Source organism: Ruditapes philippinarum, unplaced genomic scaffold (genome assembly GCF_026571515.1).
Source record: "Ruditapes philippinarum isolate M1 unplaced genomic scaffold, ASM2657151v2 ctg1870_1_1_1_1, whole genome shotgun sequence".
Classification (NCBI taxonomy): Eukaryota; Metazoa; Mollusca; class Bivalvia; order Venerida; family Veneridae; genus Ruditapes; species Ruditapes philippinarum.
Window position 1 is genome coordinate 82,493 of NW_026863063.1, and position 19,445 is coordinate 101,937.

At 33.6% G+C, this 19,445-nt stretch overlaps 1 protein-coding gene and 1 long non-coding RNA gene across 2 annotated transcripts in view; one reads left to right on the top strand and one right to left on the bottom strand.

The window, feature by feature from the left end:
* Nucleotides 1–19,445, top strand: part of LOC132721035 (A disintegrin and metalloproteinase with thrombospondin motifs 19-like) — a gene marked incomplete at its 3' end in the record, with an annotated part of 85,825 nt that overhangs the window by 59,733 nt on the left and 6,647 nt on the right. Inside the window, 3 exon segments of the mRNA XM_060705284.1 lie at nt 13,680–13,767; nt 16,693–16,770; nt 19,104–19,246. Coding sequence (XP_060561267.1) covers nt 13,680–13,767; nt 16,693–16,770; nt 19,104–19,246 — 309 coding nt within the window.
* Nucleotides 1,888–10,215, bottom strand: LOC132721036 (uncharacterized). The gene is made up of 4 exons (XR_009624417.1): nt 7,897–10,215; nt 6,709–6,819; nt 2,992–3,090; nt 1,888–2,379 (listed from the first exon to the last, which is right to left on the bottom strand). It is a non-coding gene; the product is annotated as an uncharacterized LOC132721036 (long non-coding RNA).

Genomic DNA, 19,445 nt, shown 5'->3' on the forward strand with positions numbered 1-19,445 from the left:
GTCATTCAATGTTGACTGTCCCCAATAATGTGTCCGAGTACTGTCAGACAAATTATAATACACTTCATGGTTACAAGGAGAGGGGGATCAAAAGTCTGTGCACTAGTGCTCTATTTTTTATCAGTTTCATTTTATTTCTAGTAATGTAGGCCTCAGGCCGAAAATACAAAGTACATAGAGGATATTGAATGAGTGTAAGTTCAATACTGAATTTATTGCACGAGTTGAATAAAATTATATTATGCGAGCCTCTGGCGAGCATAATATTATTTTATTCAACGAGTGCAATAAATTCAGTAATGAACTTACACTCATTTAATATTCTATTTATCACATACCCAAAATAAAGACCGTTTAAAGTGAAATAAGAGTCATTTTCATTGACGCGTCTATAGTATAACGCTAACATTTAGCGCGTCTTTACACTATGTTTGTATAACGCTAATGACGTCACGTCAAAATATATGCACGGCCGTGCAATACCATATTTACGGAGTCGCCAAATCGGCACGGTTGTGTGATAAAACAATATATCAAACAGTAGAGTGATAAATTGCAAATACATTTGTTACTAGATGTAATGAATTGAATTTGTAAATAATTATTCAGTATTTATCTCTTCCTTTCTTACATTCATTGCATAATATATATATTTAGCAATAGATATTACTTCATTTATTATTGTTGATGACATGAGAGAATAAAATAAATGGTGGGAATGATGATGTAACCATGTATCTTTAAAATAGACAGCTCTGATATTGTTATATAGTGAACATTCAAAGAAAAAATGATATTCATCCTCAATAACATAAATATTTGTCTATAGGCAATGAAAGCAATATCTTAAATCTCTATCTATTCAAATATGTCTACCTTTCTCTATCATAAGATTATGACATGAACAGCGAAAATTAGAAAAAGCTCTTCTATACTTATATGCTAAATCTAAACTTAAATATCGTTCAACATTAAGTAAAGTCTTAAAGTACTTGTAATGTAATGCTTTAGGAGAAGAATCAACAGCATTATGCCAGTTTTGTGAATAACAATCAAATAAGCATTGCTTAAACATATTAATGAAATTTAAGTCATCACAGACATCATGAGAGATCCATACGTATCCAAAACCAAATTGAAAAAGCATATCTTTAATGTTGCCAGCCCATGTTTTCCGTCCAGATTCGTGTAGTCGTTTATCAGTAGCAGTATATATCCTGATGGTTCATAAATAACTTTTGTTGTGGTGCGCTTAAGGATTAGACAAACAAAATGGTACACTTTAGCATTCTTAAAAGTTACAATGCAACTTTATACAATATTTTGATAAATCATTTCTTTGACTCCGAAAAAATAATTCTGCTTACCACTTGAAACCAGTAAATGGAAATTGAATAAATCTGATATGATAATGAAGTGAGCATGTGTTAAAGTAAGACAGTAAAAATCAACAAAATACAAATTATTTTTAAAAATCAATGCAATATATTTAAAATTCTACATAGCATTACAAAATAAAAAGCAATTAACATTTCAAACAAAAAAAATATCACTAATACTTCTTAACTGTAATAAACAATTTATAATATATGACATTTTAATGCTTCATTGACATAAAAATGTCACAGTCTGCAATAACATACTGATGTCATAAATAATAAAATTAGTGTTTAAACACTGCATTATAAAGTCAATCTTTTCTGCTAGTGAATAATAATTTGAAAAATCACTGGATTTAAAAGTTCCTAAAATACCTAAATAGAAGCATAGTCTTAGCTGTTTTGAAAAATATCGACACTTGAAATTTGCTATTTCAAATACAGCCAAAATTTACATCTACAAGTTCAGACAAGAGGACTTAAATGTCTGATTAAGGAAGGTGAGGGATTGCACTATCTATGCAGCAAAAATAAAGGCACTGATCAGCTAATGGTTACCACACAGCTATTCTCCACCTTTGTTTTTGCAAGTGCAAAAAAGCAGGTTTTTTCATGGTAAAAGTAAGCTGTTAAGCAGTCAATAATGTGTCCATGACACAAAAGGTTGAATTTAATTTAAAATGTTGGTTCTATTTGTTCCACAAAGTGTAAATACACAGCCGACTTGTGACTAAGAAAGGCTTGTTTAAATACTGTTTGTTGCATGAATCCAAGGAGTTGTGAAAAGCATTGGGATTTTCTAGATCCATTATAAAATACCAGCTTATTAATCAGAATAGCCCTTCCATGAAGCTATCTGTCTCAAGTGGTATCTTGCACTGGTCTCCAACAATATACTGTTTGTCCAGTTCTATGTTGTTAAAAATAAAAACAAGGCTTCACTTGGAGGAGTATTAGGCTGTGATGACAGGACCTTTGACAGATTAGCTTCTTCAATATCCTGCAAAATGAACATGGAATAAAACAATGAATGAGTACCATCCTTCATAACAGGATCAGGGAAATCTTCTACCTTAAGCATTTCCAACCAGCACATAATAAAGTGTTAGTTAATGTCTGCTTCTGGAGCAGTAGGTCAGAAATTCGATCTTCTGCCATGCCATGCTGAGCAGGGCCAACATTCGTCTATTTTATATAGTGACAAGACAGGCAAAAAATGAGATACCATGTTTGACAAAGAGGCATATCTATAGACTGAGATACTTATCATTTACTTAAATAAGTTTACAAGTCAATCCATTTATTATGCTATTTTGACAAAATTGTAAGTTGAAAAGGGGCATAACTCCAAAATATAGTTTTTAGAATAACTCCCCTTGTCTGAACAGTATGTCTTGTTATGTAAAGCAAATATAAAATGAATTTATCAAAGTATTGTGCTGATACATTTGATAGTTTTGTCATTAATTCATTTAATAAATTTCAGAATGTTGTCCCTTGTCAGTTACAAATGTGTCTTGTCATGATTAGCGGCTGCAAGTATTCAAGTTAAAATTAAATTCAGTGGTATTATACAAAACTGACAAAAAAAAATCCGGTAAATTTACTATACCTTATGTAGAACTACAATTTATCTAGTCTTGCACCCCTTTCCATGTTTGAACCCTGTATTACTTTCTATGGCTCTTATAACGTCCAAATCATCTTTGCACTGCAACAGAAATCAGTAATTCTAAGTAAACAGAAACGCACACAATCAGATCCTAAACACAGCTTTCAATATGACAAAATGAACACAATTTTTAACAATTTTAACCATATTTGCATTAAAAGTGACAAAAGCACTGTAAAAACAAACATCAGCCACAAAACAAGATTATGCCATGTTGGATTTCCTGCAATAGATCTCTGGATAAAGTCGCAATTTTTTTAAGTCCAGTTAGACAATGTATTTCAAAGCACATTAAAATTAAAAATTACATATTTTGTATTATAAATCAGATATTTTATATTTTAAAAAAAACAACAACAACAAATAACAAGAATGTCGAACGACACATATACCCCCCTTTCTAGCCATTGACTCACATAATTGGTAATTTTATTAAAGAAACTTGCCAAAAATGGGTACATGGAAGTGTTCAATTATGGAAAAACCAACGGAAACCATTTTGACATTTAATGCCCATGTGACATTGACCTTTGACCTAATGACCCCTAAATCAATAGAGGTCATCTAATACTTATGGCCAATAACTAGGTGAAATATGAAGACTTTGTGATGAATACTTTTCAAGATAATCAGCTGACCCTTTTGATATTTAAGGCCTCTGTGACCTTGACCTTTGATCTAGTGACCCCAAAATCAATAGGGGTCATCTACTAGTGATGACCAATCACTATGTGAAATATGAAAACTTTGTGATATATACTTTTCAAGATAATCAGCGGAAACCATTTTGACATTTAAGGCCCCTGTGACCTTGACATTTGACCTAGTGACCCCAAAATCAATAGGAGTCATCTACTAGTTATGACTAATCACTATGTGAAATATGAAGACTTTGTGATGAATTGTTTTTAAGATAATCAGCAGAAATTATTTTCACATTTTAAGGTCCCTTTGACCTTGACCTTTGACCTAGTGACCCCAAAATCAATAGGGGTCATCTACTAGTTATGACCAATCACTGTGTGAAATATGAAGACTTTGTGATGAATACTTTTCAAGATAATCAGCGGAAACCATTTTGACATTTAAAGCCACTGTGACCTTGACCTTTGACCTAGTGACCCCAAAATCAATAGGGGTCATCTACTAGTTATGACCAATCACTGTGTGAAATATGAAGACTTTTGTGATACATACTTTTCAAGATAATCAGCGGAAACCATTTTGACATTTAAGGCCCCTGTGACCTTGACCTTTGACCTAGTCACCCCAAAATCAATAGGGGTCATCTACTAGTGATGACCAATCACTGAGTGAAATATGAAGACTTTTGTGATACATTCTTTTCAAGATAATCAGCAGAAACCATTTTGACATTTAAGGCCCCTGTGACCTTGACCTTTGACCTAGTGACCCCAAAATCAATAGGGGTCATCTACTAGTGCTGACCAATCACTGAGTGAAATATGAAGACTTTTGTGATACATGCTTTTCAAGATAATCAGCGGAAACCATTTTGACATTTAAGGTCCCTCTGACCTTGACCTTTGACCTAGTGACCCCAAAATCAATAGGGGTCATTTACTAGTGATGACCAATCACTGTGTGAAATATGAAGACTTTGTGATACATACTTTTCAAGATAATCAGCGGAAACCATTTTGACATTTAAGGTCCCTTTGACCTTGACCTTTGACCTAGTGACCCCAAAATCAATAGGGGTCATCTACTAGTTATGACTAATAATTATGTGAAATATAAAGACTTTGTGATGAATACTTTTCAAGATAATCAGCGGAAACCATTTTGACATTTAAAGCCCCTGTGACCTTGACCTTTGACCTAGTGACCCCAAAATCAATAGGGATCATCTTCTAGTTATGACCAATCACTGTGTGAAATATGAAGACTTTTGTGATACATACTTTTCAAGATAATCAGCGGAAACCATTTTGACATTTTAGGCCCCTGTGACCTTGACCTTTGACCTAGTGACCCCAAAATCAATAGGGATCATCTACTAGTTATGACCAATCACTGTGTGAAATATGAAGACTTTTGTGATACATACTTTTCAAGATAATCAGCGGAAACCATTTTGACATTTAAGGCCCCTGTGACCTTGACCTTTGACCTAGTGACCCCAAAATCAATAGGGGTCATCTACTAGTGATGACCAATCACTGAGTGAAATATGAATACTTTTGTGATACATACTTTTCAAGATAATCAGCGGAAACCATTTTGACATTTAAGGTCCCTCTGACCTTGACCTTTGACCTAGTGACCCCAAAATCAATAGGGGTCATCTACTAGTGATGACCAATCACTGTGTGAAATATGAAGACTTTGTGATACATACTTTTCAAGATAATCAGCGGAAACCATTTTGACATTTAAGGTCCCTGTGACCTTGACCTTTGACCTAGTGACCCCAAAATCAATAGGGGTCATCTACTAGTCATGATCAATCACTGTGTGAAATATGAAGACTTTGTGATACATACTTTTTAAGATAATCAGCGGAAACCATTTTGACATTTAAGGTCCCTGTGACCTTGACCTTTGATGTAGTGACTCCGAAATCGATAGGGGTCATCTACTAATTATGACCAATCACTAAATTAAATATGAAGACTTTGTGATGAACACTTTTCAAGATAATCAGCGGAAATCATTCTGACATTTAAGGCCCCGGTGACCTTGACCTTTGACCTAGTGACCCAAAACTCAATAGAGCTTATCTAATAGTCATGACCAAACACTATATGAAATATGAAGACTTTGTAATGAATAAATTTCAAGATAATCAGCGGAAACCATGTGGTATACCGACGGACAGACCGACGGACCGACAGACAGACAGACAGACAGACAGACCGACATTAGCAAAACAATATACCCCCTCTTCTTCGAAGGGGGGCATAATCATTGTCAGAACTATTTGATTAATGTACAGGTCGGATGCATTATCATCTTCTGACTGGGTCTCCTTGGTTCAACACAACCTTGTTATAACATGGTAGTTTGAATCCTTTATATACGTAGACCATGTTAGTTAACCACATTATATCCAAACAAGAAAGTATTTATTATATATTTAAAAAAATATGGATTTTTTTTCTATTCTATACCTTTTGTGAATACAATTGTTACCATCTTTTAAAAATTATGATATCTTAAGCCGCATTATAACAAGGCTGTGCTGTGAGCATAGTAAGATTGCAATGATATTTTTTTTTCCTTTTTCCACAAGTTGCCTGCCCTTACAGTAACCCAGTGATTTTTTTTCAATTTTCAAAACAACCTGTGTCTTTCTGAAGGAGAAAATATAGCGTGATAAATCAGAAAAGGGGAAAATCAAATTCTAACAACTGAGAATAGTTTACCCACACATATTTTAGAATATTCAATTTCAATTCAATTAAACATCCATGATACATGCGGGGGCTATCTGTAGGAACAGTGTTTTGTCTTGAGCTGATATAAGTCAGCTGCTGTTAAGTCAAGGCCCTAGTGAAAAATGTGCAAAGGGCATTTAAGGGGAAAAAAAGTAGTATTTTTAGGGGAAAATATACCTATTTAGGGCTTGGGGAAACAGCCTGTATTCGGCTGTAATATGCAGGAAATAAATCACTGTTAAATCTTAACTCATACCTCTTTTCCTCCAGGTCTAAGTGTAGCTTCTGCTTCAAACAATATCTCTAGATTGTCAACAAATGGTTGGATGTGGCCTACTGCAAAAATTAATTTAATTTCCAGCAACATCTGAAAAAAACAAAACAAAAAAGAAAACAATTATTATCATTAACTTATTTGATAATCATATGATAATTAAAAAAGGAAATGTAGCAAAACAGCAAAGATCACCTGCCTTTAAATTTCCTTTTCCAAATATTTTTATAACCATTAATGTTAAATATGCAACTTATGAAACAATTAACAGCCATTTGTGTATGCTCATATATGATGTAATTTATAATTAATTTCATTTTTTTTTCTTAGTTAATTTTTTTAGTGTATTTTCCTCCACATTCAGGAAAAAGTTCTGTTCAGCAACAAATATGTAACATGGTTGTTAGGGCCAATACGAACCTCATGTTAGTTTAAACGTCGCATTTATGATTATACATCCAAACAATACTGTAAATATTACAATAATAACCATTCATGGTTATTTTATACATACTCATAGTCTACACAATTTAGGAATTAATCTTTGAACTTTATTATATCCAAAGGACTTGCTAGAAAGAACCTCATTATAAAGACTTATAATGTGACATGTAAATATGCATAAAATGATTTTGTAATTTTAGTACAACATATAAATCTTTGAAATTATTTAAGCCATGGCATGATACACCTGCAGTAAGGATGTACATCCACCAAGGACTCAGACCTGACTAGCTGCCTGCATGGTTGGGTCCTGGCTATCCACTCAATGAAGTATAGGACCTTTGGGTAACCATTGAACGCACAGTTAACATCTGATTGGATAAAGGGGTGGATGGGATGATCCAGGTTTTTGCTGAGCATACATGTAAATTAATGGTCATGCCCCTGCTCATATAAAAATTACTCAATGTGTCACATGTATTATATGACAACTCATTTAAGATTCTTTATATACAATATTGCATTTTCCAGTGTTCAAATTTAAGTTCTGTTATCAGCTTAATTGTTCCGTTCTCAGAAATATTGTTGGAGTTTAACACCTGTTTCAATAGTTTATCAGTTATATTGCAGGCATTTTTGACAAGAAATATTATACTATATATCAGATTTTAATATTCAACTGATAAGACAGAAAATTCAAATCTACAATTTTTCCACGCAACTTACAAGATGGTGTTACAATTTCTGTCGTTGTGGTAACAGTTGTGGACTCTGTGTCTGTCTTTGACATGTTGGCATCTTGGGTGTCTGCCCAAACATTACAACAGTGTCTTTTGGAATATCTGGTTCTCATAATTGTTGGTCTTCTAGAAGCATCAATACTTAGTTTTGAATATGTCAAGGATGGCGTTTTCTTCCATTTCTGTCACATTTTTTTTTCCAGCACAACAATCAAACTTCCTCCTTGCAACTGTTGCTTGTCACCAGCTAAATTATTGAATAGAACTTTAGTTAGTGTTTCTGAGAAATAGTCATCAATAACAACTACATCGAAGTATCAAACTGTTTGAATTATTTATCAAACTACAGATCTTTTCTGTAAAACATTAGACAGCCATTCTAACATAACAATTATGTATTGTAGCTATCAAATATTAGATAAATGAGATCCGTAGTTATATTCATGCAGATGATTTCTGCCATCACAAATGGATCTCAACAGCATATATAGAACTCAAATTAAATTTTGTCAACTGTTCCTTTTTTTTTTAATGAAAATTCTAAATAATATCATCAAGTATGGCTTGTTTTACATGATTATTATATTTTGTGAAAAGTTTGAGCTTTGAGTCTACTTGTTTGAATTTTCTTTATACTGTGAAATCAGATATTTTTGCAACGCTAAAATTTTGTGAATAATTTGATTAACATTTAGGGTTCACCATGTTAAATGTTTGTGAAAATCAAAGTGGCGGACAATAGTTATTGCAATTAGGTATTACTTACATTATGATAATTTATTGAATTTGCATATGTAGTGAAAATTAAACACAGAAAGGTGGAATCACATTTCTTGTTTTAAAAAATCAATTTAAATGTAAATAAAGCTATGATACTGTGAAATGTCTATTTTTTTTTCTATTCACATATCGGTTTTACTTGGCATCTTGATCACCAGACTTTCACAATCAACTGTGGCTGTACATTCCTCGTTTGAGCACAACCTAACACTGTGTTGTAATTGTGCTGTAGTGTGTAAAAATTATTGCCTTTCTTCAGAAGGTCTTCAAGACTGCTTGCAAGGACAGATATTCTCTTCTGCCATGTAGTGTAGTACCTCCAAGATTGTGTACTCATTAGCCATACTAGTTGTTAAATATGTAATTATGAGAAGAAACTTGTAGCGTAACGTGTACATCTGACAGTACCCAAAATTACATTTTATTGAAGTACCTGTATTTATCCATAATAACTGTTCTTCCATTACAGATATGCAAGACAGGGACAAAACAAACTTGAGATTTTGCTATTTTTTAGCAACTGTCTTTGTATCTGAACGTTTTACAAAGTAAGAGTCGATATGTTCATCACACTCTATAACCACAAGAGGAGTAAAAACAAAACAAAAATCTGGTAGAAATCTAGTCAATGACTAAAATTTTAACAACAACCCAGTGTTTTCCTTATATAACTGATACCGGAAAACGGCACCGTTCCCAATAGAAAATAGACAGCAACTTTTCAAATTCATGACTGATAAATTCCAAATTTAACACTGAAAATTTCCTCTAAAAAACAGTAATGGATGCCTCGGAGCCTTCCGTATTGATAAGTGATATACAATAAAAACCAAGTAAAAACACATGAGTGATATTCGTACCCAGTTCATTTCGTACTTAATGTTTCACACTTAAACATTATTTATGTACAATTGTTATGATTATCAATTTTTTTTTCAACCTCAAGCAGAAAAAATGAAATCTTTAAAGTTAATAATTCATGGTTTTAAAGTGTATAATAATGCAAAATTTTCATCACCTCCCTGGATAAAAGAAATTCCCAATAAATATTTTGCATCTAAAATAAAATTCCCAATTTGAGTCAAACCGATGGATTTTTTCCCAATCTGTCCGGTACCGTTATCTGTACCAGCACCATTCTCAAAGTAGGGGAAAACACTTAGGCTTTTTGATATTAATTGAATGTTTTACATTTAAATATAATCAAGCGTTTCTTTACTTGACAACGTGTCTTCGCTTATCCCATCAAAACACGTTGAATGTAACATGATATGGTTTCTGTTTTCTAGCTATGTTGTTTAAAAGTTTTATTCAGTATGTTTTTGTTTGCTGTCCTAAATAAAGTTTAAGTGTAGTTAAAAATTATTTTCAAAGTGTTCCCTATATCAAATTCATGTTAACTTAGCCTCAATAATCAAATCGAAATTAATGGATTAAGAATCAAATTCAGATAAAGAGAAATAGTTTCACCCTGAAAAAGGAACGTTTATTATAAATGTGTGATAATAATATAGAACTATCAGTGATTTTTAACCAGGTTTTCAATTTTGAAAATCCTGGTTATTAGATTGGGGTATGGCGGGCGGATGGGCGGATGGGCGGGCGTCAAACGAAATTGTGTCCGCTCTGTAACTCTTCAACCCTTTGAAGAATTTTGATGAAACTTCAGACAAATGTTTACCACATCAAGATGACGTGCAGAACGCATGTTCCGCATGGCTGGCTCCAAGGTCAAGGTCACAGTGACATTAACATTGAAAATCCTGTCCGCTCTGTAACTCTTCAACCCTTTGAAGAATTTTGATGAAACTTCAGACAAATGTTTACCACATCAAGATGACGTGCAGAACGCATGTTCCGCATGGCTGGCTCCAAGGTCAAGGTCACAGTGACATTAACATTGAAAATCCTGTTTACATGATTTTAACCTCGGGCGTCAAACGAAATTGTGTCCGCTCTGTAACTCTTCAACCCTTTGAAGAATTTTGATGAAACTTCAGACAAATGTTTACCACATCAAGATGACGTGCAGAACGCATGTTCCGCATGGCTGGCTCCAAGGTCAAGGTCACAGTGACATTAACATTGAAAATCCTGTCCGCTCTGTAACTCTTCAACCCTTTGAAGAATTTTGATGAAACTTCAGACAAATGTTTACCACATCAAGATGACGTGCAGAACAGACAAATGTTTACCACATCAAGATGACGTGCAGAACGCATGTTCCGCATGGCTGGCTCCAAGGTCAAGGTCACAGTGACATTAACATTGAAAATCCTGTTTACATGATTTTAACTTCGGGCGTCAAACGAAATTGTGTCCGCTCTGTAACTCTTCAACCCTTTGAAGAATTTTGATGAAACTTCAGACAAATGTTTACCACATCAAGATGACGTGCAGAACGCATGTTCCGCATGGCTGGCTCCAAGGTCAAGGTCACAGTGACATTAACATTGAAAATCCTGTCTGCTCTGTAACTCTTCAACCCTTTGAAGAATTTTGATGAATGAAACTTCAGACAAATGTTTACCACATCAAGATGACGTGCAGAACGCATGTTCCGCATGGCTGGCACCAAGGTCAAGGTCACAGTGACATTAACATTGAAAATCCTGTTTACATGATTTTAACTTGATTTGGCAGTCAAAGGTCATATCATTTTGGAGGTAATTTAAAAAAGATATGATATATTATTTCATGTCTACTTTGTAACTTGTTTTTCATTATACAGAATTATCAATATAATTATAGTGAACAAATTCTTCTGTGCTGAACTCGTCCTACATTTCTCAACGGATTTTTGTTCAAACTTTCACAGAAGCTTTGTCATCAAGCACCCTGGCACATATTGTCGGGGTTTTGGGATTGGATAGTTTTTGACCTAATTATGGCCCTTTGTTTTTTTCCTTATACATAATATTATAGTGAACACTTCTTCAGTGGCAATTCCTCCTACATTATTCATGTTTTACATTGCACATAGTTACATTGTTTGTTGCTTGTATTTGTATTTCAAATACAACATATTTATCTACAATGGTGATAATTGAAAACCTGGTTTCATGGCATTGCCATGTTTCTTGTTCTCACTTCATTTGGAAGAGGCCTTTGCCTCTTGATTTTGGGAAAAATCATCGCTAAAATTGTTGATTTGGGAAGTAAAAAAGCTGGTTTAAGTTTAGATTTTTGGGAAAACTGCATGATTGTAAAGAAAATTTCAATTTGGAAGAGGCCTTTATTCGGAGTCTGTTATATAAGTAGGGAAATCACTGACTATATATGTTTATTTGTCTTTTCATTCTAAAGTTTATAAAATATTAAAAATAAAGAAATTTAGGGGGTGGGGGTTTGTAGGAAATTTCCATCAAAAGATTTATACAGTTACTGTTAAATGACAATTATTAATACCTGCCCATCGTGCTTCCATGACAGGGATATAAAATAACAGCGACCAAGTCGCAATGGTCCTAACTTTTGGGTAGGACCCCAGCTTTTTAGAAGAAATGCCTAAATAACTAATGTAAAATAGTCTGGGCCCCTAGATAAAAATTGTTAATTTATATACCTTCATTATCAGACAGGTATATGAAACATGGTCACTCCCATAGCTGATCATTGGACATCATTCGCCATTTCCTACATCACTAAATGTAAAAAAGATTTTACTTCAATTTGTTGTTTGAAAGTGTGTGTGGACAGAAATAGTCCTGCCCTGGTGGACCAATTGAAAGACAAATTTAAATTATTTTAATCCTTAACAAGGAAACAAACGATACAACTTAAAACTACCCCAAAGTGCTTTGAATACAAATCCGTAAAAAAGAACACCAACAGTTTTAGTAATTTTTGCGCAAACAGAAATAGCTGACCACTCTAATCACGTAACGTAAACAGAATTCCCAACCCACCTGTTTCAATTCGTCAATCGAAGCGAAAATGGACTATATAGTACATAAAACCTAACCATTCACCTGCAAAAAACGTTAAAAATATTAACAAATCTATTTAAGCAACTGGTGTACGTATCTGTTATGGAAGACACAACAAAAATGAGGCAAACAATTTCTGGCGGTTTTTGTCGTCTGATCTACAATGTACTACATCGCCAGGCGCTTTACGGAGATATCAATCGAAGCGTACTCTTTACATGCAAGCTTCTAGCTGCTATGATTCGAATTTATTTATTATTAAATATTTTATGTAATTGAATGCATCATAATTTGTTTCTGGATCTAGATATTTTAATATTGGGATTGTACAAAAAGAATTCTAATTACATGTATAAAAAAGATTATTACGTCATGTTTTTAACCTCAGCTGCTCTTAGCGTTTTCGGCCAAAACACGTGTTTTCAGATTTCCGGATGACAAGTATATACGAATTTTCCGACACAAATGATGTTTTTGTCTCATTTTTTTTTACATGTGGCCTATTCACAACACTTGCGTGACTTCGACTCATTCAATAATGTTAAATTATTTAATTATATATGCTAGGTTGTCCTGTGAAAACACCACCGTTTCTGGGCATCGAGCGGAAAACATGAATAAAACATATGTGTTCTCACTGAAACGTTTACAAAACATAAGCGTTTTATATGAAAACGTCAGTGTTTTTGTGTGAAACACTGGTAAAACACGTGTAGTGTTTCCAAAATTTACAGTGTACCTAACGCACTTTTGGGTCGGACCCGAAAGTTCATTTGAGTGCGTTGTTTCACTGCTTATTTGAACTTTGTGACTAGTCTTTGCTGCATGCATTTTACCTTCCAAGCAAAAATGGATAGTTCTATTTAATTTATATCTAATGTTTTCATTCAGTAAAGAATAAATTTGTTGTTTTGTTCTACTTCCTGTATAAGAATGATTTTAATTATTTTCAATCATTTGTCATTTCTCGTCCGAATTAGATTAAAATTTCCTTTTATATTGAAACCTTGGTTAACAAATAAAGAAACGGGATATCGAACTGTTTTCTCTCTGTTTTCAGGACATATGCTTTGACTGAAGGAGAAAATGACAGACACACTGCAACAGTTAATAAACTGTTACAATTCACCTCTTTTATATTAAACGAGGTAATATCTGATTTCTATATGTCTTATCTATCTCTTGGAAAATACTTTTATCATTATTGCATTGTCTGTGGCAATTCTTCGACAATTCACTCGTGCCGATTTTGCGACTCCGTTAAAATGGTATTGCACGACCATGCATATATTTTGATGTGACATCATTAGCGGTATACTAACATAGTGTAAAGACTTTTTGGGGGTATGCGATAAATAGAATATTAGATGCGTGCAAGTTCATTGCTGAATTTATTGAACACGTTGAATAAAATAATATTATGCTCGCCAGGGGCACGCATAAAAATATAATTTTATTCATTTATTTTACTCGTGCAATAAATTAAATTTTGAAGTTATAAACCTTCAATATTCTCTATATATTTGACCGAGTAAGTACGAAAAGGAATATTTCACGACTGGCACAGTGGACACTTTTTGTGTTTACGAAGTGATATATATTTTGATCTTATACTAAATTATTCACATTTTCTTTTTATTATATGCAACATAGAAACGTTTAAAGACATTTTAACATTTTAACCTGATACTAAATGAAGTTGTGCCAAATAATAACTACGTGACGTCGTTAAGTTGATTTCCAGAACTATGCACGCTGGTATTTCACTGAAACAACAGACATAAATCGAAATCAGAGAATGTATCAAATTGCTTATTTTACTGTTTCAAACAGTGAAATATCAGTTGTATATTTCACTTATAAATTTGTATAAACCACCTAAAACATGTAATAATTTGTTATCAAAATATTTTAATTAAGAAAATTCATTCATAGGTAGATCTCTTTCCATGACTATTATTCATTTTAAGGCGATATCTTGTTGCTTCTGTCTATTCAACTCCCACACTTAATGTTTAAAGCTGCAGATGAGCCAAAAAATGTGAAGAAAATTAAATATAATTGATGAAGGAAAATGTTCTTAGATTTTAAGAACGGTAAAATAATCAATATTAAAGTAAAATTTTAAAGTAAAGTGCGGTTTATAACTGATCATTATTATTTCTTCTGCGTGACTTACTCATTAAGGACAAATTGTGCATTTTTTATGACTCATTACGTGTACTGTTAGTGCCGATTGCAATGAGTGAATAGTTAACTTTCTTTGTTCACTTCATTATATTTTACTTTCAAATATACTTTAAAAAATAATCGTTATAATTAGTATGCAGCATAGCGCCTAAAAGCTTTAGCAAGCCATCTCTGTTTCATTAATAACAAACGACATAAATTTATTCATATATTTCTTATTATAGCGACATTGAACGGTATATTTGGTGTCTATATTGTCATGTTTTATATTCGGAGACGGAACCACCTTAAATTAAGCAAATTTCACTCATTTAAATGGCATATTAACCAAGTACCTTAACAGGGAATTTTAACATGTGCTATATTAAAGAAATAATACATTCAAAACAGTGATTTTATCGTTCAATAACATCACTGTTTTGAGTTCGGATTCAAATTATTCTACGAGGGCGAAGCTCGAGTGTTATAATCATACGCATCCAAACGACAAACAGTGATGTTATCAAACAATAAAGTCACCTATTTGAATATATTATTTCGATTCTAACACGACATCAACAAATAAATACTGCCGTACCTAATATTAAGCTAAATTGCGCTTGATTTGTTTCTGTACTTATTTTCAGTGCGTCGCATTTTTAGTGGTTAAGTCACATGCATAATGATAACGTCGCATGTCTAAATATAGAACGTCAACAGTGATTAAATATTGCATATTCTTACATTCCTGATGATTTTGTCACTATTGACAAAGAAAAAACAACCGGTGTACTGCTAATAAACACTGGTTATGGACTACTTGTATATGAGGATCTTATGTTTTCTCCCTCGATTATATAGTTTACAAAGCCTTTTAAAGCAACAATAAAAACATTGTTACTAATATTTTCAGTTCTTATAATATTTTCTTTTTCATACAATACTAAAATAATATCTCACGTATAAAGCCACAGATTTGATCCATATCAGTTAATAAATATTTTGACACTCGTAAGCAGCGTAATGACGTCATCCTAAGTACACAACTCATTCATAAACGCAAAAGAATGACATCATTTCAAACATACAAGAACGATTAATCAAACACTGATGCAAACACAATACAATCCAGTCTGAGACGTAAGTTTTAATTATTGAAAACTTGCTTATTTTTTTAATGTATTGTTATTTTTTTCTATATTTTAACAACAGAAGAATGCGAAATCGAACAGCGTTATACGAAAATCAGCACCGGAAGTAATCTCCGCTTGAAAAAATAACATTAGTGATCTTCCTTAATTTCTCTTGTTAGAATCGAAATAATATCTGTCTGGGCGGTGTTTATCGGCTATTTAACATCGGTTTTATCGTTTTGGTGCGAAAAAAATTAACCACTCAGGCCTACGGCTTTCATGGTCAATTCCTACGCATGATAAACACCGCTTAGACAGATATTAATTCTTAAAGGGACTCCAATGAGGTTTAAAAGCCTAAAAAAACATAACATTAGAATTTTTACATAAATGAACTTTTAACAGAAATATATGCAAAGATAGTTAATAAATATACTTTAAAATAAATCGAAAATCGTAGTTTTATGCTTTTTTTAGACTAATTTGAGTGAAAGCGTTTAAACGCTTTTCATTATGGGTCATTTTTTTACAATTTGAATAATTATTCTGGTAAAAACGAAGTGCGTGAATGATCTGAAAGTTTGCACAAAGATTTGTGGTCCACACATACATCAAATGGTAAATTTATCTGGAAAAAAAAATTTTTCAGTCCCATCATGTCAAAAAAACCTCAGTGAAGTACCTTTAAATAACACACACTTTTGGTTCTTCTATATTCAATAGGGAACAAAGTGGGTCGTGTTAGACTTAGCAATATATTACATTTTTCAGGTGGATCTAATATTTCAAAGTATGACAGACTACTCGTATACAATATCCTGTCTTTTTGCTGGAATTTACATAGCTGACGTAAGTGTTCATACGGAACTAACCGATTAATTCTTCGTGTTTTTTTTTTCTACAAATTAAAGCAGCCCGTACAAAAAAGGAACTAGTAAGACTTGTACGATATGATATTGAATTGCCTAAGTGACCAATAATCTTTATTGTTCTCTACTTAGATGAAATTAACCATAAAATCCTAAGCCAACACAAATTTTCAAATTAATAATATTTTCAGAGGCATTTGCAATTCATCCCTTTTGTTTGTCAGCGTGGCCGAGTGGTTAACGCGCTGGACTAGTCTTAGAATTGCTGATCGCTTTGGTCCAAACCCTGTCAGGGGCAAGCCGTTGTTTCCTTGAGCAAGAAACTTTACATTCATTGCTAAGTACAGGTTGGTTCAAGGAACGGATTCGAGAGTGTCACTATAAGCTTATAGCTTTCAACACAATCGAACTAAAATAAATTTGTATAAACTAAATTATCCCTTTTGTGACATATTAAAAAAAGGATGTTTCAAATGTTATTACATATACACATTCATGTAAAAAAAAACCCTGCTCTGTCTGATATTTGTAGTGTAACGATACCCTGGATTAAATTCATGAATAAGTTACCGGTAAGAAAATAGCAGTGAGCAGTAGCAGTAGCAAATTTATAAAACGTGAAATTGGCAGTAGCAGAGCAGTAGCAGTAGCACAGCAGTAGCAGTAGTACAACAGTTGCATTAGCAAAGTTATAACGTGAAGTAGGCAGTAGCAGTAGCACAGCAGTATCAACATTATAAAATGTGAAATTGGCAGTAGCACAGCAGTAGTAGTAGCACAGCGGTAGGAGTAGCCAAATTATAAAGCGTGAAGTTGGCAGAAGCAGTGGCAGATTATAAAACGTGAAATTGGCAGTAGCATAAGCACAGAAGTAGCAGTAGCGTAACAGAAGCAGTATCAAAATTATAAAACGTGAAGTTGGCAGTAGCAGTGGTACTGCAGTAGCAATAGCAAAATTATAAAACGTGAAGTGTGTCCGAGTGTCCGAGAATCAGTCGCATACAAAAGAAATGAACTATGGCGTGTGCCTAGAAGTAAAAATTGTCATAAACGCCATTGGCTATACAAAATTACTGAAAGACTGCGAGTGTCACAGAATCTGGCAGGTCCATAGAAGTCTGAAAAGTCATTATTTGCATTGGTACCAAAATTCCTTAAAGTCTGTGAGTATAAAGCATTAAGTCTCAGGTCAAGCAAAAAGACACTTTGAGGTCCCTAGAAGTAAGAAATTCATTATTTCTATTGGCACCAAAATACCTGAAAGTCTTCAAGTGCCTCAGATGTGCCTTAAAGTCGAACATGTCAATAAAACATTGGCAACAATGAACCCTGGAACTCTGCAGGTGTTCCAGAATCAGTCTGCTTCTGCTGTGCTACTTCACATGCCAACTTCACGTTTTATAACTTTGCTACTGCTACTGCTGTATCACTGTTACTGCCAACTTCACGTTTTATGATTTTGCTACTGCTGTGCTTCTGCTTCTGCAAACTTCACGTTTTATAACTTTGCTACGGCTGTGCTACTGCTACTGCCAACTTCACGTTTAATAATTTTGCTACTGATGTGCCGTTGCTACTGCCAACTTCACGTTTTATAATTTTGCTACTACTTCTGCTGGAACAGCAGTCAACTGCTTCTGTCAACTTCATGTTTTATGATTTTGCTACAGCTGTGCTACCGCTACTGTCATTTTCACGTTTTCTAATTTTGCTTCTGCTGTGCTACTGCTACTGCTAACTTCACGTTTCCTATTGATGCTTCTGATACTGCCTACTTCCTATCTGGAATTGTAATGCATATTCCCACACAACCTGTGTCTGAGATATAATATATCTGCAAGTATCAAACGATGCTCCTTCTGTAGAAAGTCATTTCTCATAATGTAATAGTATGCATATTCCTACGAATCATGTGTCATATGTATCATATATCCGCAGGTATCAAGCGATGTGCCTTTCATAGCAAATTATGTATCATATTGTAATACATATTCCCGGGAATCATGTGTCACATGCATCATTAGCCGCAGGTATCACGCGATGCACCATTTGTAGAAAATCATGTCTTATATTGTTATGAATATTACCACACAGCATGTGTTATATGTATCATGTATCTGGGGGTATAAAGCGAAACCGTATATATTTGTAGAAAATCATGTCTTTTATTGTAATGACTATTACCACACATCATGTGTCTAATGTATCTTGTATCTGCGTTTATCAAGCGAAACACTATTTGTTGAAAATCATGTCTCATATTGTAATGGATATTCGGACGCATCCTGCGTTAAATGTATCATATATCCACAGGATCCAAGCGATTCGCAGTTTGTAGAAAAAAATGTCAACGATGCCGGACAAGCAGAAGGTTACAAAATACTATATGATTTCTATTATTGGGGACAGACTTCAATGCGTCATTTTAATTATGACCAAGCTACATTGCTGACAAAGTAAGAAAAGGTTTCTTCTTTTTTCCTCTGATATTTAAGAAATAATATATCCCAAACAGTGATTTTATCGCTCAATAAAATCACTGTTTGGAGTTCAGATGCGATGAATTATATCACGGGGGCGTAGCAAATATGCTGCCGTGTGTGATATTTATAGTTAAATTGAAACTGGGTTGCGTTTCACTAACGCACTTACGTT